Source organism: Xiphophorus maculatus, chromosome 4, assembly GCF_002775205.1.
Source record: "Xiphophorus maculatus strain JP 163 A chromosome 4, X_maculatus-5.0-male, whole genome shotgun sequence".
Taxonomy (NCBI): Eukaryota; Metazoa; Chordata; class Actinopteri; order Cyprinodontiformes; family Poeciliidae; genus Xiphophorus; species Xiphophorus maculatus.
This window is the reverse complement of record NC_036446.1, coordinates 16,801,352-16,829,204: the sequence shown is the minus strand read 5'-3', so window position 1 is coordinate 16,829,204 and position 27,853 is coordinate 16,801,352. Positions and strand designations below refer to the sequence as shown.

The 27,853-nt window shown below is 41.4% G+C and overlaps 1 protein-coding gene across 1 annotated transcript; it reads right to left on the bottom strand.

Annotated features, from left to right (window-relative positions):
* Positions 1-8,769: 8,769 nt before the first annotated feature.
* Positions 8,770-25,031, bottom strand: crispld2 (cysteine rich secretory protein LCCL domain containing 2). Its single transcript, XM_005810488.3, has 15 exons — positions 24,520-25,031; positions 21,103-21,424; positions 20,047-20,165; positions 17,864-17,996; positions 15,935-16,050; positions 15,593-15,693; positions 14,682-14,864; positions 14,524-14,584; positions 14,361-14,427; positions 14,142-14,272; positions 13,823-13,866; positions 13,630-13,702; positions 13,302-13,377; positions 12,692-12,822; positions 8,770-10,367 (listed from the first exon to the last, which is right to left on the bottom strand). Exons 2-15 carry the CDS (start codon positions 21,370-21,372, stop codon positions 10,316-10,318), a joined length of 1,557 nt encoding a protein of 518 aa, XP_005810545.1. The 5' UTR covers positions 21,373-21,424; positions 24,520-25,031; the 3' UTR covers positions 8,770-10,315.
* Between the last annotated feature and the right edge of the window lie 2,822 nt (positions 25,032-27,853).

The following is a 27,853-nucleotide window of genomic DNA, read 5'->3' as shown; positions in this document are numbered from 1 at the left end:
ACATTTAATACACTTATGAATGAAATGCGCCACTCTTTGGCTGATGAAAGCTTGTGTTCTAGAGCGCCATGCAAGTGAAAACTACACATACTGTATATGGCAACTGTTTCAGCTCAAACGCTTTATTTTTATAAAGGTTTTCAGTCACAACGTGAGAAAAAATATCGGAAACATTGATTCCTATTTAGTCCTGGAAACCTGGAGGAAATAAATCAATAATAATAATAATTAAAGCTGCAAGCAGCCTCGGGCGGCCCTCGCAGCAAGCGCCGCTCCGGCCTATTGGCCACCGCGGGGGTTCCAGCCACCGCAGAAACTCTCGCACGTTTTCCAGAGCCGCAGCCCGCTCCCCACCGCAGAAGCTCCGCCGCAGTTTCCAGCACCGCCGCCCGCCAGCCGCCGCAGAAGCTGTCGCGCATTTTCCCCGCCCGTCCACCGGGCGACAGGTGTTAGTGCGTTCGGCGGCGCTCCCCGACGGCTGTCGAAAAATCTGGCGCAGATCGGTCGATGCGTCGAGGAGATACGGCCGATGTATTAACTTAGGGGGCGCAGTGGAGTCAAATTACATCTCAAACCCGTTGGGCTCTTTAGAGGTGAACAAAGGTCATACATATCCAGTTTGGCGCCAATCGGATGATCCATGCGTGAATTAGAGCCAAACGTATGCATATGGCGAGGGACTGATATTCGCCGTTTGGCCACGCCCACACGGTTCAGCCAGCAGCGAGCATTGACAGAGTTTATCATCCGAATTACCTTGATTAGGTCAAGAGAGCCATAAACGGAGCTTTCCAAGGAAAAAAACGGCACTTCCGGTTCCGAGGGGGCGGGGCTTAGATGACGTCATAATGTGATGACGTAGGATTGACGGGCAAGCCTCCAGGATCACTCAGGCCAAGTTTGATGCAGCTCAGTCAAAATATGTGGAATGTAGAGGCAAACGTATACGAACGGCGTTGCCGCCATTGAAAACTCTTGGCACTTTAAAGCAAGCGAGACCAACTTCCTATCTGTCATCCAACACAGAATCACCTTGATTAGGTCAAGAGAGCCATAAACAGAGCTATCCAAGGAAAAAAAAGGCACTTCCTGTTCCGAGGGGGCGGGGCTTAGATGACGTCATAATGTGATGACGTAGGATTGACGGGCAAGCCTCCAGGATCACTCAGGCCAAGTTTGATGCGGCTCGGTCAAAATATGTGGAATGTAGAGGCAAACGTATACGAACGGCGTTGCCGCCATTGAAAACTCTTGGCACTTTAAAGCAAGCGAGATCAACTTCCTATCTGTCATCCAACACAGAATCAACTTGATTAGGTCAAGAGAGCCATAAACAGAGCTTTCCAAGGAAAAAAACGGCACTTCCGGTTCCGAGGGGGCGGGGCTTAGATGACGTCATAATGTGATGACTTAGGATTGACGGGCAAGCCTCCAGGATCACTCAGGCCAAGTTTGATGCAGCTCGGTCGAAACATGTGGAATCTAGAAGCAAACGTATGGCATCGGCGTTACAGGTCACTTCGCCACGCCGCCACGCCCAGCTGCTATCTCAAAGCCGGTCGGGGTTGGAATCCTCAACACACCAACATGTCTTCTGTGTCTGGACACAGTTTCATGTTGATTAGGTCAAAGGGCTAAGAGAGCGACCGTTCACAGTAAAACATGACACTTCCTGTTCTCAGGGGGCGTGGCCTAAGTGATGTCATCATTTGACCATATGGTATTGTAAGCCACCTGATGTCGATCAATCACTGAAAGTTTGGTCCCTCTATGTGCTTTTGTATAGGAAATATAAGAGTTTCGTGTTTCATGGCGAGTAGGTGAACTTTGACCCCTGCTAACCCCCCTTCAACATGCTCCAAAACTCACCAATTTGATAACTTTAAATCAAACATGCCTTATGATCAGACTGACCAAGTTTGAAGTCGATCAATCGAAATCCCTAGGAGGAGTTCGATCAAATACGAAGGCTGTAAACGTCAAAATCGAGGTAAAAAATGGACGTTCAATACAAAATGGCCGACTTCCTGTGATAGTTGGCTTATAACATTAAATGTAAGTTCTGAGTCTTTTGGTGAGCTCTACAAGTGTACCAAATTTCATGTCTCTACGATGAAATACGTTCATACCATTGTGTCAACAGAAAATTGCTAGTTGCTGCCGTTCAGCAATTTTTTTTGCGATTTTTGCGACAACCTTAAAATTCAAAATTTTTAAATTTTCTAGTCGCCACCGCCAAGTTTGGTGAGTTTTTGAATATGATAAAGCCCCCAAAAAGGCTCCTCTTTAGGGGGGCAGAATCGTAATAATAATTAAAGCTGCAAGCAGCCTCGGGCGGCCCTCGCAGCAAGCGCCGCTCCGGCCTATTGGCCACCGCGGGGGTTCCAGCCACCGCAGAAGGTCTCGCACGATTTCCAGAGCCGCAGCCAACTCCCGACCGCAGAAGCTCCGCCGCAGTTTTCAGCACCGCCGCCCGCTAGCCACCGCAGAAGCTGTCGCGCATTTTCCCCGCCCGTCCACCAGGCGACACGCGTGAATGCGTTCGGCAGCGCTCCCCGACGACTGTCAAAAAATGTGGCGCAGATCGGTCGATGCGTCGAGGAGATACAACCCATGTATTAACTTAGGGGGCGCAGTGGAGCCAAATTACATTTCAAACCCGTTGGGCTCTTTAGAGGTGAACAAAGGTCATACAGATCCAGTTTGGAGCCAATCGGATGATCTATGCCTGAATAAGAGCCAAACGTATGCATATGGCGAGGGACTGATATTCGCCATTTGGCCACGCCCACACGGTTCAGCCAGCAGCGAGCATTGACAGAGTTTATCATCCGAATCATCGTGATTAGGTCAAGAGAGCCATAAACAGAGCTTTCCAAGGAAAAAAATGGCACTTCCTGTTGTGAGGGGGCGGGGCTTAGATGACGTCATAATGTGATGACGTAGGATCGACGGGCATACCACCAGGATTACTCAGGCAAAGTTTGATGCAGCTCGGTCAAAATATGTGGAATGTAGAGGCAAACGTATACGAACGGCGTTGCCGCCATTGAAAACACTTGGGACTTTAAAGCAAGCGAGACCAACTTCCTATCTGTCATCCAACACAGAATCAACTTGATTAGGTCAAGAGAGCCATAAACAGAGCTTTCCAAGGAAAAAAACGGCACTTCCGGTTCCGAGGGGGCGGGGCTTAGATGACGTCATAATGTGATGACGTAGGATCGACGGGCAAGCCTCCAGGATCACTCAGGCCAAGTTTGATGCAGCTCGGTCAAAATATGTGGAATGTAGAGGCAAACGTATACGAACGGCGTTGCCGCCATTGAAAACTCTTGGCACTTTAAAGCAAGCGAGATCAACTTCCTATCTGTCATCCAACACAGAATCACCTTGATTAGGTCAAGAGAGCCATAAACAGAGCTTTGCAAGGAAAAAAACGGCACTTCCGGTTTCGAGGGGGCGGGGCTTAGATGACGTCATAATGTGATGACGTAGGATTGACGGGCAAGCCTCCAGGATCACTCAGGCCAAGTTTGATGCAGCTCGGTCAAAATATGTGGAATGTAGAGGCAAACGTATACGAACGGCGTTGCCGCCATTGAAAACTGTTGGGACTTTAAAGCAAGCGAGACCAACTTCCTATCTGTCATCCAACACAGAATCACCTTGATTAGGTCAAGAGAGCCATAGATGAAAGTTTCCAAGGAAAAAAATAGCACTTCCTGTTCTGAGGGGGCGGGGCTTAGATGACGTCATAATCTGATGACATAGAATTTTCAGGTATCACACCAGCATCACTCAAGGCAAGTTTGGTGCAGCTCGGTCGAAACATGTGGAATCTAGAAGCAAACGTATGGCATCGGCGTTACAGGTCACTTCGCCACGCCGCCACACCCAGCTGCTTCATCGCAGCCGGTCAGGGCTTGGATCCACAACACACCAACATGTCTTCTGTCTCTGGACACAGTTTCATGTTGATTAGGTCAAAGGGCTAAGATAGCAACCGTTCACAGTAAAACATGACACTTCCTGTTCTCAGGGGGCGTGGCCTAAGTGATGTCATCATTTCACCACAGGGTATTTTAGGACACCCGATGACGGCCAATCACTGAAAGTTTGGTGTCTCTGTGAGTTTCTGTGCAGGATATATAAGAGTTTGGTGTTTCATGGCGAGTAGGTGAACTTTGACCCCTGGTAACCCCCCTTCAGCAAGCTCATACAGTCACCAATTTGATAACTTTAAATCAGACATGCCTTATGATCAGACTGACCGAGTTTGAAGCCGATCAATCGAAATCCCTAGGAGGAGTTCGATCAAATACGAAGGCTGTAAACGTCAAACTCGAGGTCCAAAATGGACCTTCAATAGAAAATGGCCGACTTCCTGTTGGGTTTCGACCATGGCTCTAATAGACTTTTTTGTACGTCCTGACAAGATACACATATGTACCAAGTTTCGTAATTCTAGGTTAAAGCATGGCATGGGGCTGTTCATTTAAAATACTCTAGGGGGCGCTATAGATAAATTAGGCCACGCCCACCAAATTTTGTTATGAATTCCTGTCGGGGGGTGGATAAGGATCCATCCTAGTGAGTTTGGAGCAGCTGGGCCCGAAATTGTGGAATTCAGAGCCAAACGTATGGCAACAGCGTTACAGGTCACTTCGCCACGCCGCCACGCCCACCTGCTATGTCAAAGCCGGTCGGGGTTGGAATGCTCAACACACCAACATGTCTTCTGTCTCTGGACACAGTTTCATGTTGATGAGGTCAAAGGGCTAAGATAGCGACCGTTCACAGTAAAACATGACACTTCCTGTTCTCAGGGGGCGTGGCCTAAGTGATGTCATCATTTCACCACAGGGTATTTTAGGACACCCGATGACGATCAATCAGTGAAAGTTTGGTCCCTCTATGTGTTTTTATATAGGAAATATAAGAGTTTCGTGTTTCATGGCGAGTAGGTGAACTTTGACCCCTGCTAACCCCCCTTCAGCATGCTCCAAAACTCACCAATTTGATAACTTTAAATCAAACATGCCTTATGATCAGACTGACCGAGTTTGAAGTCGATCAATCGAAATCCCTAGGAGGAGTTCGATCAAATACGAAGGCTGTAAACGTCAAACTCGAGGTAAAAAATGGACGTTCAATACAAAATGGCCGACTTTCTGTGATAGTTGGCTTATAACATTAAATGTAAGTTCTGAGTCTTTTGGTGAGCTCTACAAGTGTACCAAATTTCATGTCTCTACGATGAAGTACGTTCATACCATTGTGTCAACATAAAATTGCTAGTTGCCGCCGTTCAGCAATTTTTTTTGCGATTTTTGCGACAACGTTAAAATTCAAAATTTTTAAATTTTCTAGTCGCGACCGCCAAGTTTGGTGAGTTTTTGAATATGATAAAGCCCCCAAAAAGGCACACGAAGAGGGGGGCAGAATCGTAATAATAATTAAAGCTGCAAGCAGCCTCGGGCGGCCCTCGCAGCAAGCGCCGCTCCGGCCTATTGGCCACCGCGGGGGTTCCGGCCACCGCAGAAGCTCTCGCACGATTTCCAGAGCCGCAGCCCGCTCCCCACCGCAGAAGCTCCGCCGCAGTTTCCAGCACCGCCGCCCGCCAGCCGCCGCAGAAGCTGTCGCGCATTTTCCCCGCCCCTCCACCGGGCGATACGCGTGAATGCGTTCGGCGGCGCTGCCCGACGACTGTCGAAATATCTGGCGCAGATCGGTCGATGCGTCGAGGAGACACAGCCGATGTATTAACTTAGGGGGCGCAGTGGAGCCAAATTACATTTCAAACTCGTTGGGCTCTTTAGAGGTGAACAAAGGTCATACATATCCAGTTTGGCGCCCATCGGATGATCTATGTGTGAATTAGAGCCAAACGTATGAATATGGCGAGGGACTGATATTCGCCGTTTGGCCACGCCCACCCGGTTCAGCCAGAAGCGAGCATTGACAGAGCTCATCATCCGAATCATCTTGATTAGGTCAACAGAGCCATAAACGGAGCTTTCCAAGGAAAAAAAAAGACACTTCCTGTTCTGAGGGGGCGGGGCTTAGATGACGTCATAATATGATGACGTAGGATCGACGGGCATCCCACGAGGATCACTCATGTCAAGTTTGGTGCAGAAGCTATCAACCGTTCCCAGCAAAATATGAGACTTCCTGTTGTCAGGGGGCGTGGCCTAAGTGATGTCATCATTTGACCATTGGATATTATTTTACACCCGAGGATGATCAATAACTCAAACTTTGGTGTCTCTGTGAGTTTTTGTGTTAGAATTACAAATTATTTAATTTTTTCCTATTTAATTCAACATTGAACTGTCATTCCGTAGGGCAATGCTGCCCTCTGGTGTCGAATTACTGAAATTACTGAAATAGTTTCATTATTTCAGTAATTCGACACCAGAGGGCAGCATTGCCCTACACATGACAAAGCCCTTTGTATTACACAGTCGATCACAGGGGAACTTTGAGCCTTGCTAACCCCCCTTCCACCTGTTCAAATGTCACCATATTGATAACTTTGAATTGGACATGCCTTATGATCAGACTGACCGAGTTTGAAGCCGATCAATCGAAAACCCTAGGAGGAGTTCGATCAAATGCAAAGGCTGTAAACGTCAAACTCGAGGTCCAAAATGGACCTTCAATCCAAAATGGCCGACTTCCTGTTGGGTTTAGAGCATGGCTCCAAGAGACTTTTTTGTACGTCCTGACAAGATACACATGTGTACCAAGTTTCGTAATTCTAGGATAAAGCATGGCTTGGGGCTGATTTTTTAAAATATTCTAGGGGGAGATGTAGAGAAATTAGGCCACGCCCACCAAATTTCGCTATGGATTCCTGTTGGCGGGTGTATAAGGATCCATCCTAGTGAGTTTGGAGCAGCTCTCCCCGAAACTGTGGAATTCAGAGCCAAACGAAATTCGATGGCGTTCGCAACGCCGCCACGCCCACCTGCTTCATCGCAGCCGGTCGGGGTTGGAATCCACAACACACCAACATGTCTTCTGTCTCTGGACACAGTTTCATGTTGATTAGGTCAAAGGGCTAAGATAGCGACCGTTCACAGTAAAACATGACACTTCCTGTTCTCAGGGGGCGTGGCCTACTTAAAAAAATAATTTCACCACAGGGTATTTTAGGACACCCGATGACGATCAATGACTGAACGTTTGGTCCCTCTATGTGTTTTTATATAGGAAATATAAGAGTTTCGTGTTTCATGGCGAGTAGCTGAACTTTGACCCCTGGTAACCCCCCTTCAGCAAGCTCATACAGTCACCAATTTGATAACTTTAAATCAGACATGCCTTATGATCAGACTGACCGAGTTTGAAGCCGATCAATCGAAATCCCTAGGAGGAGTTCGATCAAATGCAAAGGCTGTAAACGTCAAACTCGAGGTCCAAAATGGACCTTCAATACAAAATGGCCGACTTCCTGTTGGGTTTCGACCATGGCTCCAAGAGACTTTTTTGTACGTCCTGACAAGATACACATGTGTACCAAGTTTCGTAATTCTAAGTTAAAGCATGGCTTTGGGCTGTTCATTTAAAATACTCTAGGGGTCGCTATAGAGAAATTAGGCCACGCCCACCAAATATCGCTATGGATTCCTGTTGGCGGGTGGATAAGGATCCATCCTAGTGAGTTTGGAGCAGCTCACCCCGAAACTGTGGAATTCAGAGCCTTACGAAATTTGACGTCATTCGCAACGCCGCCACGCCCACCTGCTTCATCGCAGCCAGTCGGGGTTGGAATCCACAACACACCAACATGTCTTCTGCCTCTGGACACAGTTTCATGTTGATTAGGTCAAAGGGCTAAGATAGCGACTGTTCACAGTAAAACATTACACTTCCTGCTCTCAGGGGGCGTGGCCTACGTAAAAAAAAAATTTCACTGCAGGGTATTATAGGACACCCGATGCCGATCAATCACTGAAAGTTTGGTCCCTCTATGTGTTTTTGTATAGGAAATATAAGAGGTTTTTGTTTCATGGCGTGTAGGTGAACTTTGACCCCTGGTAACCCCCCTTCAACATGCTCCAAAACTCACCAATTTGATAACTTTAAATCAGACATGCCTTATGATCAGACTGACCGAGTTTGAAGCCGATCAATCGAAATCCCTAGGAGGAGTTCGATCAAATACGAAGGCTGTAAACGTCAAAATCGAGGTAAAAAATGGACGTTCAATACAAAATGGCCGACTTTCTGTGATAGTTGCACTATGACATTACTTGTAAATTCTGAGCGTCTTAGTGAGCTCTACAACTGTACCGAATTTCAAGTCTCTACGATGAAGTAAGTGAATAGCAATGGGTCTGTTGAAAATTGCTAGTTGCTGCCGTTGAGCAATTTTTTTTGCGATTTTTGCGGCGACCTTAAAATTCAAAATTTTTCAACCGCCTAGACGCTTCCGCCAAGTTTGGTGAGTTTTTGAATATGATAAAGCCCCCAAAAAGGCGCTCAAAGAGGGGGGCAGAATAATAAAAATAAGAAGAAACAGTATGAAAACAATAGGCCTTCGCAGCGCTTTGCTGCTCGGGCCTAATAAGAAACAGTACAGAAACAATAGGCCTTCGCAGCGCTTTGCTGCTCGGGCCTAATAAGAAACAGTACAGAAACAATAGGCCTTCGCAGCGCTTTGCTGCTCGGGCCTAATAAATAATCAATAAATCAATTTCAGTTTTAAAAATGTATCTTAAAACATCTTTAATAAAAACATAAAAACACACTGATCCATTTGCATTTGTAAAACATACTTTATTTTCATATTGTGCAAAAAACTTATAGGACATACACCACCACATCTGTTAAAAACAGCACAGAAAAACAAATATACGTTTTAATCATCGTTTTAGAGAATGAAATTTAAAAACAGAGATCATATTATTTACAGTTGCCGTATTTTACAAAACTTTCATTAAAACAAAATCTCCCTCCCAAAAAAACTGCTGAGCAAAGCAATAGGACTGAGGTAGAATAAAGAGATAGAAAGACATAGCATACATGGCTGCAGTTTTTCCAGATTATCACTTTGACTATAAATACAAATGCTTTTCATCTTTAGTAATAATAAAAAACAGGAGGCACAACAAAGCTTAAAAGTGCTTTAACATGTCTACTGTGCTTTAGGACCGTAACTGAAAGCAAAAGGCCTACAAAACCAAATTTATTTGCTTTATCGGTAATTTGAACAAAGAAGCATGTTCTTTTCTAGAATAAAACAAATCAGCATAGTAGGTATCTTCTCTAATTGTGCTGCATAGCGCTAGTTGTTCCAAAACGCACAAACTGCAGTTCAATGTCGCAAACTGTTACACATACTCACACCATTAAAATACAAACATCTCTGTACCTGAACCATGCAACACATTCAATTGTCATAAGTGGGGGCAGGGACAACGAAACATTTTCATATATACAAAAGGGCATCAAGAAATAACCAGAGAAATAAGCAAGCACTAAACAAGACAGAGATATTGGAGCTCATCTTATAAAAAATGTATCTGGTATTTGATACATTCCCACTACTTTATTCTTCAGAAGCTCTCCTTCCCTGTGACCAGTTCCCACACACAGTCTCAACTTTTAAATGTAATTTACACTTGGACGTGACTCGACAGCAAGAGTTTTAAGATTGTGGTTTGAGACCCTATCCCGGGTAAAGGGGTACAGCTTGGGCCTTAAAAATTTTAATAAAATATTTAATCTAACTTGAAAAAAACATAAAAAGAAAATCTTGTGGGTCAAAAATCTCTGTCTCTGTTATTTGTAGGTCAGAAACTAAAATGTTTGGCAGCTTGTGGTCTAAATGTTCAACAGTAGAAAATTATAACCCAATTAGCCACTAAAAAAAATAACTAATAAAGCATAAACAAATTAATATATTGTAATAACTGTCAAAAACAAAACAAAAAATCACCATGTATTCTGGACAGGATTAAATACAGTGTGATCAGTATACATTCTTGTGTATGAAAACCAACATATATATTTAACATGAACATTATTGTAAACATAATTATTTCTGTGTACCTACAATATTTCAGCACCAGCTGTTCAATTCATAATAAAATCTTCTGTATTCACAGATTATGTAAAAATAAGGACCATCAAAATACAATATGCCCAGATGATAAAGAAGCATTTCTACTGGAGATTACAGTGATAAATGGTGGGACAAAGGAAATGTATATATTTTCGGACTCCACTGCACAAGGGTCATGGTATCCAACCTGTGGGCACTTGCTGAGCAAACTCTGTTGGTCCTCAGACTTCAAAAGGGTCACACCTTCACGGCAAAGAGTCTAAAGGAGCCTCCATCTGTGTTGCTTTGGCTGAAAATAGACAAAAACTGTGTTATTTTTACTGTTAGAGATGCAAACATTATTTAGCTAGCAAAAGTATTCATGCCTTTATACCCACAAATTTGTATTTCACAGAGATTAGATGAGATACATTTTCTTTACCAATAAAAATCTGTGGTATGTTTGTCTTCAGTCTACATGCTTCCTTACTTTGTAGAAACATCTTTTGTCTGCAAGTGGAGTAGTTTCTCAAGATTTCTTTTTTTAACAGCTTTGCATAGTTAGAGACTGGAAATTTTGCCAAATTCTTTTACAAAATTACCCCAAGTTCAGTCAAATTAGATGGAGAGAAGCCGTGAATATTAATTTTCAGTCTCACCGCAGATTGATAAATCAGCTACAGGTGTTGAGTTTGGGTCTTTTTAATATATGAGACTGACTTGATCTCAACCTTTCCATTGAAGCTCTGACTGTATGGTATGTGGTTCTGATGAATGTTGTTGCCTCAATGAGTTGAAGCCATTATTAATGCATATATTGTATTTTAATCTAACTTCAGGTATGATTACAACAATCAGAGGTGAAGTGGATTTTTCCCTCATGCTTCAAATTATCTCAACAGTGAAATCCATCAAAGAATAAATCAAGAGTTGATATTTCGGGTTGAAACCACCATGAAACCTGCTGTTTAAAGAATGACTCACTGCCCCAGTATTTCTAAATATGAGGGGTTTTTTTGTTCCCACATGTGCTCAACTCATTGATATTAATTAGTTCATTAGCAGAAAGACCTTGAAGCTGTGCCATGATCAATAACCACGACAAGCTGGAACTACTGGAGTCCTGTAACAAATAATTGTTCGTGTAGGGAAGCTGGCAGATTGGCTGACAGCATCTCCATTCTGAAGTAATTGGATAGGCTGTAATTACATTCACAGCAGCACAGAGCAATCTAAACTGCCCACGCTGCCATGATGTTGGCGCATGGCATTAACTCCTCCTCAGGCACTTACTGACCTCCTGTCCCAATGCCCCGAGTGCGGCCTTCACAGCTCTGCATCGGGTTTCAAACAGTCAGACTTGGATTGTTATTACCAATTCAGCACTTTGCTCAGTCGGTTTAAATCTATGGGTAAAGTAAGCAAAGAGGCAGTGTGTGGCCTACCCACACACCAAACCACACCATCACTCTTGCATCCCCCATATGCCAGCAGAGCTGACCACGAGAACTTTCTTACCTGACTTAGTCCACTGGAGCTAACCAAAGACATGAAAGTGATTTGTGAAGCATAGCGTGCAAGCAGAGAACCCACTACATGGGCTATTACAGCAGACATCAATCACCCAACTTCCTCTGACATAGTCTGCTTTGTCTTGTCAAATGTACTTGTCGGTTTCAATAACCAAACGGAAAACCTAAGCGAATGAAATTTAATTTCATATCAGCAAATCTTGCTTAACATTGAACTAGACCCTGAAATTGTTTATTCATCTACTAATACAATTTCAAAGTGTTCAATCTCATTTATGAGGAAAAATACTAACATGTCCAAAGTGGGGCGATACCTTTGCTTGAAAATTAACAATTCTGTAGATATCATGCAAAATATTGTCACCGTCCTAAAGCACAGGTCACTTCTTTCAGCAAAAAGAAGTGATTTCTTTTTTCCAAAATCATTTTTGGAAAAAAATCTCTAGGAAAGTGGCTATATTTATTTTTTAGAAGGAGTTGCATAGTGAAGCATTTGCAGTTTTGCTTTGCAGCAAAGAAGTCCTGGGTTCAAAACCCAGTCAGGACCGTTCCAGTGTTTAGTTTGGATGTTCTCTCTGGGTATGTCGGCTTCCTGCCACAGTTCAAAGACATTCATGTTAGAAAAACGGACATTCCTGATCACTCATTAGTGTGAGTGTGTGATTGAATTATTGTGTTGCTCTGTGATGGACTGGTAACCTTTCATCCTGTGGAGACTGGAACAAACCAGACGGTAACCCTTCAAGAACTGAGTAAGTATGAAAAAATGGATTGACAGACAAAAGTTTTCTATCAGAAGTAGAAGAGGGATTCAGAAGTAGGGATTTGGGATTTTAATGAGAACACGGGAGTTATTTTTAATAAATTAACTTTAGTTTAAAAATTCTCTGAATGTTTTCACAGCCAAGGAGGGCTCATCAGTTCTCAGTTCGCATGTTTTAGCTGTTGTGTTTTTTAAAATTCAAACTGTCTGATGTAAATTGCAACTATTCAAACATGATGCAACATTTTTTACCTTTGTATCTTTTATAAATGAATGATGAGCCTCAATGGGGAAATATAACTACAGTTAGTCTAGTAAACACCAAAACAGTGAGGTCACCTTTCAGACTGGATGCCATTTTTTAGGACGCCAGCGTAACTCTTTCTTCTTTCCAGTGGCAGAACATCAACAAAACCTCCGTCTCCTTTGATTACCCCTGAATGGATGGCCGATTTGCAAATGCTAGAGCTCTGTGAAGAACAGAAAGAAAATGAAAAACCTTTACACTCTTAAAAAAAAGATGCTCATACCCACACAAGGAGTGTGCAGAACTCTGGCATTAGCGTAACAAGCAATAAGTTCTTATCAGGAGAGTATAATCATTCAATTCCAATCTAAACACAGATCACACTCTACACTCATGCAATGATTCTAACCAGAGGTTTTATATTCCAAGTTTATATTCCAACCAACATTTAGCCTCCTTACCACTGCAGAAACATATCTGAGTGTCCTGCTTTGCAAAACATACGCTTTGCAAAACATACTTTAACCCTTTGTTGAAAGGAAGCTTTAGTTTTGACCTGGAACTCTTACTAAGTTTCAGAAGGACCCTGAATGTACAAACAGCCCACAGTAAAAAAAAAACACACAAAAAAAAAACTAGCAGAGTTCTGGAGATCTTTCAGCTGGACTTATGACCACTTTGTAAATATTTATTAATACTCACATCTGCATAGATGTTGTTTCCAACTACAGGCGACCAATACGATGGCTGAGTCTTACAGCTGGCTGGACAGATGATTCTGAGAATCCCAGAAGTACATAAAAGTTATGGATTATGTTGCATTTCAGAGAAATAAGTGGCCACATAAGGATTTACGATCACATTACACATTCAGTAACGTAAAGAAAACTTCTCATCAATCTTATAACTTAGTTTTATAATTTGTAAATATCTGCAACAAAATAGGTTTTCAAAGTATCTGTTAGGGGGTGTTAGAGATTTTTTTTTAAATGTATTCAGTAAAACAGCTAAAGCCAGCGAATGGAGGCACCTGGGACAGTGTGAGAATGGTTGTCTATATGGGCAGATTTCCCTCACTGTGGTGTAGCAATCAGCATTATATTCTGTCAACCAGAGAGAAAAGATGAACAATTATAATACAGTATACTCTATAATATGCACCATGCTTGATCAATTGTTCTGATTTTACACAATTCTTTCCTAAAAAATATTGATTTACTCACCTTCCACTTTGGCCACCGTGAAAGAGTTGCCAGGTTTATATTTGCTGCATAACAAAAAGAGAGATGCATTAAAACACTTTCAATTGATGAAGTACAAAAACAATGAAAAAAAAATTAATTAGCAAGACAATTCTGTACAATAAATTGTTTTCCTAGTAGTTATTTGAGTGCTTCTCTCAAGTTCATCAATGGTTAATGTCGATTCGGTGCATCTTATTTTGTTTCTTTCAATTACATATGTCTCAGAGCTGTATTTATAGTTTTACTCACAGCCCAATTTTAATTTAAAAAAGAAATTGGAGAGAGCAGGTGTGTCTACCTGAGAGACTCGACTCCATTTTTTGTGGATCTGACAAAGAAAGGCAACTTGTCTGTCCTTGTTATGTCAACCAGCCCTCCATTGTTGTCGATGACCCCAGAATGGATAGCAGCTCGGCAAATACTTGATTGCTGTAACAGTGGGAAGCAGACTTTAAGAATGCCTTAATGTTAGAAATTGTTTAGAAATGCAAGACGTTTCCAGTTTTGAGAGACTCACCACATCATAAGAAACGGTCCCCCAAACCTTCCCTTTTGTATTTAGACAATTTGCTGGACAATTGTGTCTGCAGAAGAAGAACACAGGCTCACATCAGAGAGGAAGTGTGCGATAATCAAATAAATAAGTAATTATTGACTAAAAATCCTCATAATATCCTGACCTGTTGCAGGTTGCTCCTTTACACTTATCCCGCAGTTTAGTCTCACACTTAATGTTGTGAGCTGCAATAATGAGACAACACATTGAAATTAAGTACCAAAAACAAAATGGTTAATGGTTATTAATATACATTATTATGTTAATAATTCCCGTGTCTACCGAGATATGGATTGTTGGGAGACTTTGGGGAGGATGTCCTTGGGGTGGCGGTTTTGGGAGAGGAGGGTTTGGTTGCAGGTTTTCTGGGAGGTCTGGGGGTCGGTTTGGAGGTGGTCCGAGGTGACAGTGGTACCTGAGGCTTTTCCACCTCGTTCATGTCCTCCGTCTCCGAGCGCTGAGAGTCTGGCAGCGTTCAAATATGTTGACGTTAGGTTGAGGAAATATGCTGGTAATTAAATTTAAGAGTTTTCCTAGTTTGGGTTTTAATTGCTTAATGTTTTTCTTACTGCTCTGTTTATCGGTACCTATATGTCAAATATCTATCTGTATCTATCAAATACAATTTAGTACAGAGTTGTGAAGTGGAAGGAAAATGATACATGGTTTTAGAAACTATTTTATGAACAAAGATCTTCAAATTTATGCACAAATAGGTTTTTACTTCAAGTCAGTGCCTTTTAGAACAACAGGAAATATTGGACATTACAAACGGAAAACATTTTGGGCTTGTCTCTAACAGATTTAATCATCTGGTCAAATTAGACTGATGTTGGTATAGACATTTATTTTGAAGTCTTACAAAAAATTTCACTTTCATTTAGGTCTAGGATGGTCAAGTGTTCAACTCTTGCCCTTCTCAAATCCTACGAGTTTACTTGGCAGAACACCAACAAAGTTTGTAATTGAAACGTAATCAATTACAAATTTATTGATGGAACCTGACTTAATGTCGTGTTTTGATTGTTGATTCTATGTTGCATTGTGTTTCTGTGTTTGATATGATGTAAAGCACTTTGAAATGCCTTGCTGCTGAAATGTGCTATACAAATAAAATTTGATTGATTGATTGAAAGTAGCTCATGAGACCATTTTTAAAAGTCGTTTTCCAAAATTGTAGAGAAATGTCTCACCTTTGTAGCACAGATTATTTCTACATCCTCCTCCAAAACTTGGAGGACACTGAGAACAAGGGCGACCATGTTGATATGGGGCCTCTCCGATCCAGTTTCCCCTGCACAGAACCAGATAATTAATTATCAGAATATGGTGGCTTTGTCATTACTCCAGGAAACTCCCAGAACCCCAACAAAGACAATTACTCTAGTAATTTTACTCCTAAATTTAGATACTTTTTAATCCACACCAATGCCAAAACATAACATGTTTAACATTTGCTAACCGTGTACAGGGCAATGCAAACAAGTCTAGAGGTTGTTGACGAACAGCGGACCATGGAGGAATACTGATCTTACTTTGGGGAATAGTTGCAAACAAGGTAAACAGCGTTCTCCCATATTTCTCCCCACACGTTCATCCTTGGACACACATGAACAGCACAGCCCACTCGGTTCGTGGTTGCCCAGACCAGCTGAAATGAGGGAAAATAAATACACGGCCAAAGTTAGCACTGGCATTCTCTGAATGAAAAGACTATATTTCTACACTGACATTTCTCACACTCATTAATTCAAGAGGAAACACTTAAATTGACTGTTTTAATTAACGGGGCCACAGGGACCTGCTAGGACCTCTGATTCTGCCTTAGTCTGGTGTGATGTTTTCATTAGGCTGTGAAAAAGGAAACAAATGTATATTTTTAATATCTCAAATACGGTTTTAAAATGGACTGCTGGAGTTTCAATTTCAAAAGATATATGAAAAGAGCAGCTGTAGAGGTGTTACGGATAAATCATGTCCCATTGGAGGGAAATAAAAAGCTGCATATTCTAAAACTTCTTCCAACACCTCCCTCTCAAACACGTGCTCCCCCTCCTTAGGAATGTTGGTCTTTTTTTTTTCTTCTTGTATGCTTAGGGGCCGCTGGAAGCAGTGAGTTAGCACAGACGGACATGTGTCTCTAAAGCAGCACAATGCAATCGAAAGGTAGCACTGGAGTGCGACAGGCTGGACGGCAGATACGTCAACCAACAGCAGACAGACAGTCAGGTGATGGCTCAGCTCCTCCTGCTTCTGTCAGCAGCATCTTCAAAGGAGCCCAGGTCAGGCAGTGCAGGATGTCTGCTGGGTTTGGAAATGACTGCCAGATGAAAGTGATCAAGTTTCAGGGTGAAAGCAAAGAAGAGAGACTGAGACTGTTTCCGTAAAGTCAACCCAACTAGCTTTGAGGCTGACTGTAGGCCAGCTCTTCTTTCTATGGATCCTAATTTAGTTTTTAATTTGCTTATTTAGACATCTTTTTTTTCTTTAGGGTCTCACATTTTGTTCAGTTTTAATCAGGAAATGCTAGTAAAAATAAGCATGCAGTTATACTTAGATACTAAGATATTTCCTATCAAATTGTTATGTTCACAGGACAACACTGACAATATGAGTCTTTGCTCACGGCACCACTGTGACAGGGCGTGGCATTATTTAGTTTCTCCCCCAAACAAGTTGTTATTGCTTATTTTTATTGCTTATACTCGTTAGGGAGCAGGTTCACCCTCTTTGAGGTGCCATCTGTCCCACTGCACCTTGCTGATGGTGCTAAAGTTGAGAACTGCTGCAAAGTTTTAAGACTTCTGATAATATGCAGTTTAAAACCTAAAACGCCTGGAGAACCTAAATAGATATACTGAAAGGTTTTTTAAACACAGTCAGTGATTCATGGAAAACATTATTCTAGACTGAAACAAGAGTGAATACCACAATATATAGACTGGTAAAATGAGGACTAAGTAATTCTATATAGACAAAGATTCTTTAAAATACCATTCAAGTTTTTAAACCTGTGGAGTTTGTTTTCCAAAAAAAAAAAAAAAGAGCATAGCTAAAAGTAGTTGGCATATTCTCAGGTTAAGAAGGAAGGGTCACCAGGGATAATATTCATACTGGAACCATCTAAAGTTCAGTCAAAAATCTTCATCCACAGGATCCACAGAGCATTTAAAATAATTTCAAACAACTCCTGTTATAAAGGGTTAAACACGTCGGTAGTGCTCTAGGTCCTATTAATTTTATTCTTTTTTCTAGAATAACCACAACTGAAGAAACTACTGACGAATAGATCCATCCCAGTTTTAATGTTGTTTTCCTGTAAATCACCAGGAAGGTCACAGACTGTTTGTAATTAGTACATCACACCCTCAGCCGGGAAGCCAGCTCATTCCAGCCCGTCAAGGTAATAAGTTATTTGTTAAAGAGACAAATTACTCATCTAAAGTGGTCTGCCATTCTCCTACCTGGGTGTAGTGGGTGCACATTGGCCCTGAGCAGCGGTCAGGGCACCACGGGTTGCACTCTTGAGGGTAAGGGTAAGTGTAGTCCTTTACTTCGTCGTACCACGCCTGGACATGGAAGGCAGGTGAGCGGTATCTGTAGGGCCAATGCACACACGCGCACACACACATTCAGAAAAACAGTAGGCTTAGTCACAGCCGGTTCAGCTTCCTGTGGCAAAAGGGAAATATCTGAGAGAGCTGCCAGGTGCTTTGGCTCAGACTTGAGAAACACTGCATAAATCTCTCCTCCCTACCTCCCGTTACTCCTCAAAAGATGAGTCCGAATTTGACCTGGCGCAAAAAACTGCAGACTGGAAATTGAATCAAGTTGGGGGGAAAAAATTAATGAGAAGTAAACTTAAACATGGCACCATGGCCTAACTAATCAATTAACTTTTTATAAACAACTCTTGAAAAGTGCTGATGGAGGCGAGGAGGAGAGAAAAAAATGACTCTACATCAGGGTTTGTTGGCAATGAAAGAAAAAAAAAGGGGGGAATGGACTTGAGAGATTCAGAGCAGATTCCTGGAAGGGCACCTGCTGTGATATCCATGTGTTGTTACACAGAGGCCAACTGTGTCAGGCCATTCAAAGGCACACTTCCTTGCCATTGCTTTGGTCTTCCACAGATCTTGGATGGATTTCAGGTCTGAACTCAGCCTGCGCCAGTCATAAATGTTGTTATTGTTCACTGTCCAATATTTCAAGACCACTTTAGCGATATGTTTCAGATCACTACCATGCTAGAGAGCCCAAGGGTAACCAGGAAAGGATTTTTGCAGATGTTTAACTCGGTTGGGCATATTAATTTGGTCCTCACACAGGTCCACATGAAAAATGCCAGTTCCTGATATCAGTAGGTAGATAACTCAGAGAGATCCAGGACTGGTGTCCATGGCCACCGCTTCCCCCTGATAGATATGTGCAAAGTGGCTTAATATTTCCTTTTGCTCACCTGGAGGATATTTAAAGTGTTCTATAGTTAAACATGTTAAAATGGGGCTGAAATATTTTTGGTTTACCAACTAAAAGGACTGCATTATTATCTTTGCATACGCCCATAGACCTTGGATATTGTATTGTTTGTCATTTTCTTCTTCACCATTCTGAATGTTTGCAGTTTTTAGGAGGTTCTGGCCAAATTTTAGACCTGAATCAAATCAGTTAGTGACGAGAACTAAAGAAAACCTTCCAGCCCCGATATCTGCTCACCATCACAAAATGGTAGCAGCCATAACGCCAGTGGAAACTTGTAGAAACGCTGATGTATTTACTGATTGTTTTGGTTACTTTGCAGGAAAAATAAAGGCTTTGCCTGTGATTACTGAGAAAATTCATGGATAATTTTTAAAAATTACATTATAATTTTTACTTTTTCCACCATCAGGTCATAAAAGTTTTTTATTTTTAAATCTGTACCGTCCTTACCAAGGTTACGTTTACTAAAATATTTATGTCTGGACAAAGACTCAAGAATTGTTGGCCAGCCAAACTACATTTCCATCACTGACCCAGTTAAATGTTCTTTTGACTAATCACTTGAACCAAAATGAACTAAGATACAGATTAAATCAGAAATAATATGAAACGTGATGCCATGCTTAAACAGCAATGACGACTGTTCACACAACTTTCTTTGTCTTAGTAAGGAATTCAACATCAGGGAATTACCCAATAATCAATAACATACTAAATCAGCTGTTATTTCTTAATATTAAAACCTTTTGAGACATTGTAAAAACAACTTCTATACAACATAAACTCCACAAAGACCATTTTATCCTTAAACAATCCATAAATCTTGATTTGCTTTGGATCTCTTATTTACAATGTTATCATAACTGCAGGTTTCTGAGTAAAATTACTCATATATCATTTAGTATTACTATTATTAGATATAGCTGCAGTCAGAGGACTAAATGTATGCATTGTGACCAAGAAAACCACATTAATTCAGGCAGTTTAATGTTTTATATAAACTTTTACCAGGATGGAATGATTATACAACAAATGGAAAACCAAAAAGAGTTTAGTCAACTAAATCAGAATTAGGTGACAGGACTTGCATAGCCTGCAGTTTTAAAAATGATCAATAACCCAAAATTAATACGACATTCATCCAGATGACAGGTTTGAATCTCACCTCCCCCAGTGTACTGCCAGGTTTTGTCCAATCGACATGAGGAGGTCTTCAGGTCCATGGTCCCACTGACACTCCTCAGCCCAGTGAGTGGCTGACCTCTCCAGCTCATCGTCCCAAACCTGCATGCATGAGACACAATGCAATTCGTTTCACAGATGGACAGATTTTCCATAATAATATGTTCTGATTTTGCAAGCTATTAGCTTAAATCTGTTCAAGACCTTTACCAATGCACTTCCTTGAGAGATGACTGAACTGAATACAGTTTAAATGTCAACCTGTAAAGATGTTTGACTTCAGTCCCAGTAGATTCACAGCAGTCACAGCTGAATTAGTCAAAGGGAGGAGAGAAAAATAGACAACACCTGACTTCAACAGCAAAAAGCAGCGAGGGCTCCCAGCTGCCTGGGCCCTCAAAGGACATCCCCTCAGTAAATTTCCAGGCTTTTGGTGGTCACTACAGCATGCATACACTGACACCACTATAACCCCCAAGCACCCCTTTACCAATGCAAACACACACTACTTGTTCCCTGGAATACGAGAGAGCAGAGTGGGTCTACAGACACTTGCCTCCACACCATAACCACAGTCCCAAGACACACAGGCTGCTGCTGCTGCTTCTCCCAACCTCAAACTCCACCGACTTCTGAGTAATCCTCTGTATGTCGCAACAATAATCCCTCTCCTGCTTTACCCAGAAATGTTCCACGAATCCCTGAATTTCACCATCGCCCTCTTCCTCTCTCCCTCGCCCTCCAGTGTTCTTCACAGCCGAGCTGTTTTCAGGTAGAACGGAGTCAGCATTAAAGCAATCCCTGTAAAAGACTGGCACAGCAGGCTGGCAGCGGGTCAACCTTTATGACTCCATGTTTCCAGCAGAGAGAAAAGATTGTTTTTACACCAACTCCACCTTTCTGGACAATTTAAAGCCTTTTAAACCCCTAATTACAAGCCCTGTTATGGTGTTTGTTTCTGCTGACGCTTCAATTTCCAGGAGATTAAACTTTTGATCTTTTTTTTCTGTTTAATTGGCGTTTATGTGTCAGATCTCACCATGTACTCCATGTTTGAGGCGGTGGGATAAACGCTGCCCCTCAGCTTGTTGTGCAGCTGAAGGATCTCCTCCCGGTCCGACCAGAGGATGGCTCGTCTTGTCCTGTTGCCAGCTGTGGAGCCAACGCCGTTATGGTCCGCTTCTTGCTCGTAGCGGCTCAGCAGGTGCCGCAGTTCCTTGGAATCCGGCAGGAAGAGCGAAGACGAGTCAGTGACGCATCGCATCAGGAGGGAGAGGAAGAGGAGGCAAGGCGAAGCAGAATGGGTCATTCTGATATGCAAACTGTCTGGGGTAATAAACCTCCTCAGGAGCCCAAATAACCTGGAGAGTTGACAGATAAGTGGTACGTGTTACAACATTTGTTCAGACATGTCATAAACTCTGTTACCAAGAAACTGTGAAAACTAAATCTTTTCTAACATCACCTTCTCTCTCATGGAGAGAAGGTGATGTTCTCATCACCTTCTCATGGAAGGTGGACGAAGCCAGTGTTTACTCTTTCTCTATAGTTTCCTCAGTGGTGCTTAGCTAAAGTGAAAAAGAGTGCATTTAGGAAATAATGGACATTTTGTACTCCCTCCTGTTCTCCTACAAGGCAGAAAAAACTTTTTTATTTCCCACTTAGTTATTTAAACACATAGAATCTATTTCAAGCATTTATCTTTGGTCTTATTATGGCTTGCAGCTAATAAAAACATACAATTCAGTTTCACACAAGATTGTGATAGTTCAGAAAACTAATAAAAATTATTTTTAATACAGAAATGCTAGCCTACTGAAAAGAACGGCCACATACTGTAAGCACTAAACACTTGAGCGATGTTCTTTTTGCATAGATTGCTGCATCAATGTGGCATTTAGGTGATCAGTTTGTGGCTCTGATATCTGATATGGACGCTCAGATTCATTTAATAACAGGCTTTGGGAATTTAGTCAAGAAGAAGATCAGAGACTCCAGACATACATTTCAGACAAGCCATGGATTCTTTGTGGGATTTAGGTCAGAGGGTTGATGGCAAATCAAGCGCAATGATAATATGACCATCATTAAAGCAGATATTTGTGCTTTTCCTAAGTGCTGCTGGTAAATGTAACCAGCATCTCTGTTATAAGAGAGAATGTGAAGCTCTAATATTTGCTGACAAACATCCATAATGCATTTGGACTTGATAAAATACAGTGAATATCTCCAGCAGGTGCAATAGCCTCCCAAGTCATCACTGATTGGGGAACTTTACTCTCTACACCTCAATCAACCCTCTTGATTCTGTGCCTCTCCATTCTTCCTCCAGAGTTGATTTTCAAATGAAATGTAAAATTAACTGCAATCTGAAAGCTGATTTAGTGAGTTAGTGAGCAACAATCCCGTCTGATGGAATTTGCTTTACGATCATCTGAAGGCTGCAGCTATCTCTGGAGATCATCCACCAATGTCTTTACCAATTTTTTTTTCTTCCACTCAATTTTCTATCAATATTCTTTGCCAGCTTATTTGATAATGAGCAACTGTGGCTTGGCCTCTTCCTATGCAACACTCAAATTTTGTGGACAAACAAAATCTGGGATTTTGAACACATGTGAGCCACAATTATTAAAATGACCTGACAAAAACTCTTAGAACATATCACTTTGTGTGAAATTAATCAATATACAATATGAGGCTCATATATTGGAGTCAATTCAATTGAAAAATGCTTTATTTATCCTAAAAGGTAACTAAATATTGTCATAAATCATATGAGTATCTCTAAAGAGTCATTGTGGATGGAGTTGTTGTGGGAAGGATTTCCAGTAACAGCCAGTCTTGCAGCAAATTTAAAGAGGCTTCTGACTGAAGACTGTTGCTGTATGACTGTCATGACAATCTAACAGCTCAATATCCAAGCAGCAGAGACAATATTCCTCAGTAACATGTTGACGCCAATTGGATGACACCCATCAATTGTTGTCGAGCACTGCTAATGCACCTCATTTGCTTTTGCTGTTGCTCTTCAAATCTCTGTCTGGCTGCATGGTTAAAACCCCTGACAGAGTCAGCAAGTAAAATAAATTTTATATGATATTGTAATCTTAATAAAGTGCCTGCATTAAGTTTAGTCCATCTAGAGAAGATCAGAGTGAAAAGTTTTGTTTGATGAACTGATGATGCTTTAAATATAGCTTGATTCTTTCATCAAAATGGACACATGCTCTGTTTTAAACATGGTAGTTCCATGCATGAATGACTGTCTGTATTAATGTGCAAACTGTAGTGAGATGTACCATGATCAGATGTAATATTCGATGTTTACAAACAGCTTATCTCTGAGTTTGAAAACCTTTAACAGTTGCACTTAATGCAGAGTAATATGAATTTCTGTTGTTAATAAATAAATTAAAAAAATGGTGACGACAGGATGGATTTGTGGCATCAGCGTGTACAGAGAAGTACTCTGATTCTGGGGAGAACAACCTGAGATTAGGTTCACAAGTTTTAACCTGAGTGAACCGTGTTTGGGCAGAACACTTGCGTGGAGCTGATTCTGCATATGAAATTCTCCCGCCAGGCTGCAGCCACACAGGAGGACGTCCAAAGACTAAAAGCAAACATCACAAAGTTTCGTAGAGAGGGGAGGCAGTCAGGCAGTGACCAGAGAACAAAAATAAATAAATAAACTAAGTTCCAGCTTGCACTGGTTGCTCTTATCCTTGAATCCCTTCACCCTTTTCCCTCTGGCTGAAAAGGCAGCTTGAGGTCTGGCGCCGGCTCTGTGTCAACACGCTGTGCCAGCTCGGGGCACTGAGACTGAGCCAACGGGCAGCCCAGGCACCACACCCTTCTCCTCAGCCTGTGCCATGTCTTCTTCCCACTGAAGCCCTACCAGCTTCTCTGTCTGGGCCCTTCTCATGGCTTTCATGAATTTTATACCACAGTGACAGACAGAGCAGAGGACTCAGAAGAGAAATGTGCACATCTCTGTTATGGGAACCACTTCTGGGCTGATCCAAGGAGGAAGTCTGCCTTAAGAACAGCTGATCCAACAAGGAAATTTAATACAAAAGCATGTTTATTTTTGCATTTTCACTCATTTAATATATTTTTTAAACATGTAAATCAGTTCTATTTGATGTTTTCCCTTAAAACAAAAGTTTATTCATCTTTTTGAAAAATTACTTCTTTTACAGGTTTAGAACCAGCAGCAACTCCATGGCCTTTTCCAACATCCTACAGGAACATATAATTGAATTTCTCCATACAATTTCCACCTGGTGGCAGCAGAAAGTGACTATCAGCGTCTAACAGCTCCATTTGCATACGCGCCAAAAATATAAAAGTTGGCGTTTCCAAACGTAAGCACATCTCTCATTCAACAGCAATACAGTCACGACGTCAAACGTGACCATACATTAAAAGCATAATGTGGTTAATGTCTCACCTCTGTCTCTCTGCAGCTGCTGGAAGATATAGGTCAGTCTGCGCTGGAGAGCTGGATTGTTTCCTTATTACAGGAGCGGGCTGCTGTGGCTGCTGTTGCTATTTGGCGATTTTCCTGAGGCTCGTAGGAAACTGTGTTACCTCTGTGAAACTAAGCGCCTTATATAGCTAGAGACGGAGACCCCTGATGAGCAGAGAGAGAAAAAAAAAATGACCGTGTCTCCTCTGCGCACTCCCCAGCCTCCCCCTTGTTCTTGGCACACAGCGGGTTTCGCATTCGCTGATGACGGGCGAGAAAAAGAAAAGAATCAGAAGCTGTGCGCAAGCATGCTATCTAACAAATAAGCAGCGGGCATTTATATTGGCCATAACTGGATGACGAGTTGTTGCAAAAAATACACATTCTTAAGAACCTCGCTTAAAAACACAAGCGAATAGACCTCTTAAGATGTGATGTTGAATGTAACTGTCCGCTGCTGATTTGTTAGATAGCATGCTTACTCACAGCTTCTGATTCTTTACTTTTTCTCGCCAGACACCAGCGAATGCAAATCTGTGTGCCAAAGAACAAGGGGGAGGCTGGGGAGTGCGCAGAGAGGAGACAGTCTTTTTTTTTCTCTGTGTCTAGCTATATAAGGCGCTCAATTTCACAGACACACACACCCACACACACATATATATATATATATATATATATATATATATATATATATATATATATAAGTTATTGATTTCAGTTTAATTTTAAGTCAAACCTATGGATTTACTAGTCAGACTTGCGTACAGTATTTCAATCTATTGCTGTCCAGCTTTAGCTTACAGATGATCATAACATTGAGTTTATAAGAAAATTTGATTACAGTTGAAAATTAAAAGGATTTTTAATACAGAACTATTGACCTATTGAAAAGTATGAGCACATACTGTGCAGCGTATGTACGGCATGGCGGCAGTCAGCATGTGGTTGTGTTAAAGTACTCCAGGTTGCTTCAGTTCTTCTGCTTTGTTGGCTCTGGTCTCCCATCATCCTCTTGACAATACGCAATAGATTCTCTGAGGGATTCATGTCAAATAAAGCAGTGATGCCATTACCATTAAACACAAGAGATGCAGTGGCTGTAGCCCATGTCAGGGATACATTTTTGTGTGGTAAAGCACCTACTTGAATCCATGTCCTGAACTTATGAATGGATTTTCTCCTTAAGCCTGCTGCTTACGCACCTTTTTCTTTTTTTTGCTATATTTTTTTCTACCACTCCTGTGTATAATTTGCTGCGCAAGAGAATCAAATGGCCAAAGAATAATAAACTTCTATAGTTTGGTTTTTACGTAAAAAACTAAAAACAGGGAGTAAATTGTTATGTTGCTTTTGAATTATTTTCAGGCGCTTTCATAAATGTTTGTAATATTGGGGGGAAATCCTATCTGCAGCTGATTTAATTGACTGTATTACACCAGTGTTAAACTCATTGGAAGGATACATGAAGGAAAAGCAATCTTAGCAAGAAAATAAAAAAGATCTTTACGTGGATCAAAGATACAGAGAAGGAGAGTTGGGCAGAATAAAAAAGGGAGGAGATGACCCAGTTTCATATCACTCCCTGCATAAGGCTAGTAGATGTGTGACCCGAACAGTTCACATTTTTCCTCTACCATCTGTTTGCTTTCCTTTTAAAACATCTGACTTTTATAGTAGCATGCCCAGTCCTGGTGATTGCCAGCAAACTGAAGCCTAACCTTTTCTTTCAATACAGACTCTGCCAAATTGTGGCGCACACACCGCATCAGCTCTTTTAAACGTCATTTGGAGACGGTAGCAGGCAGTGGTGGCATAATTTGTTGGGTAAGTAACCACAACTAGATGGTTAATTTCAGGAAATATAGTTAAACATGGCTCAGGCTGCACAGATGTGCAGTTGGTAGCACTGCTGCCTTGCAGCAAGAAGGTCCTGGGTTGTATTCCTACTTCATGGTGTTTTCCTGTTCTTCCTGTGCATGTGTGATTTTTAGCACAATCCAAAAGCTTGGCTGCTAGATCTATCCAATTTGTCCTTAACTCTCTGTCTGTGTGCGTTGTCTTGTGATGGACTGGTGACCAGACAAGGAGTACCCAGCCTCTTGCCCAATGGCTGCTGTAAATGAGTACCAGCATCCCCGTCACCCCTGAAAATGGATGTTCTAAAGCATTTTAAATGAGACCATGTGTACTATTTTATAAGCTTTCCTTTGAATATTTATTTGCCGTCTTAAACAGAATTGAGAAAATATGGAAAATGTTTTGTCCTCTTTTGTGAAGCCATCTTTTGAAAGCCAGTTTTTGTTAGAACAAACCACATTTGGTCTTTAAAGCAGCCTGGCTGAACACCAACCAAAATATGCTCTGAAGTAACCAAACACATATGAGCTGGATGGGCTTAACACTTGCGAAAGGGCCTGGTGACAGAAAAACGTCGTGCATACCTGTAACTGACAGAGGACGCGATTGAAAATAACCAGACCATGCAGAGGAAGTAAGAAGTCCAAGGAAAATTACTTCAGTAACATGTTAACAGTTTAGATATTTGGTTAATATATTTTAACAACCAGCCCTATTTAGTTGTTTATCTCTAAAAACCCTCAATTTGCAAATGAGAGTCCTGAGTTATAGCAGGTTTTGACAGCTGTTGAAAATTTTGTTTAAAAACTTTATTTTATGGTGCTTTTTTTTCTCAGAGCAGTTATTCATTTCTCAGCTCCATCAGACCCGATAAATAATTCAATCCAGGCCAAATGGAAACTCACAACTTTGCCCTGAAGACACTAGAAGGGTTACGCAACTGAAGCTTTGTCTTGTTTATTTAGCATTTCATAGAAAGCTGGAATCCAGAATGCTGTTTTATAGATCAACCTCCACCACAAAGCTTTCCATTACAACCATTTAAAGGCAGTACTGCCATGCAGGCTTGTAACAATCAAATGTTTAAAAACTTTGGAAAGAGATTGGATCAGTGAAATGAGTGGTTTTGTGATAAAGGGCCATTTGGGGTTTGATTCCAGCTTCCTTTGTTTTAGACGTAGACCAGCTCTTCAAAACGGCCCTGAACGCAAAATCCTAATGTGCAAATGTTTGCGCTTAACTTTTAGTGGAAAACCACATTTAGATCAGTAAACCTCAAAGAGAACTACATGTAAAATATTTTAACTACAGGATATAGAGATAAACATAGTGTATAATTAAAAAAAAAGTGAATATAAAAAGCTTACAATATAAGAAGTCTAGATTAAATAAAACAAATTCGAGGATGGGAAAATGTTTGACCAGTGTGACTGAAAAACTAAAATAGGTCAGTCTTACA

What these genes read in the sequence shown, in the direction of transcription:
- crispld2 (XM_005810488.3), bottom strand. Translation starts at nt 21,372, where the DNA reads ATGACCCATTCTGCTTCGCCTTGCCTCCTCTTCCTCTCCCTCCTGATG. An exon ending in GAAACAACATCTATGCAGAT is followed by an intron (nt 12,823 to 13,301) that starts GTGAGTATTAAT and finishes TGTTCTTCACAG; the next exon opens with AGCTCTAGCATTTGCAAATC. An exon ending in AATGGCATCCAGTCTGAAAG is followed by an intron (nt 10,368 to 12,691) that starts GTGACCTCACTG and finishes GTCTATTTTCAG; the next exon opens with CCAAAGCAACACAGATGGAG.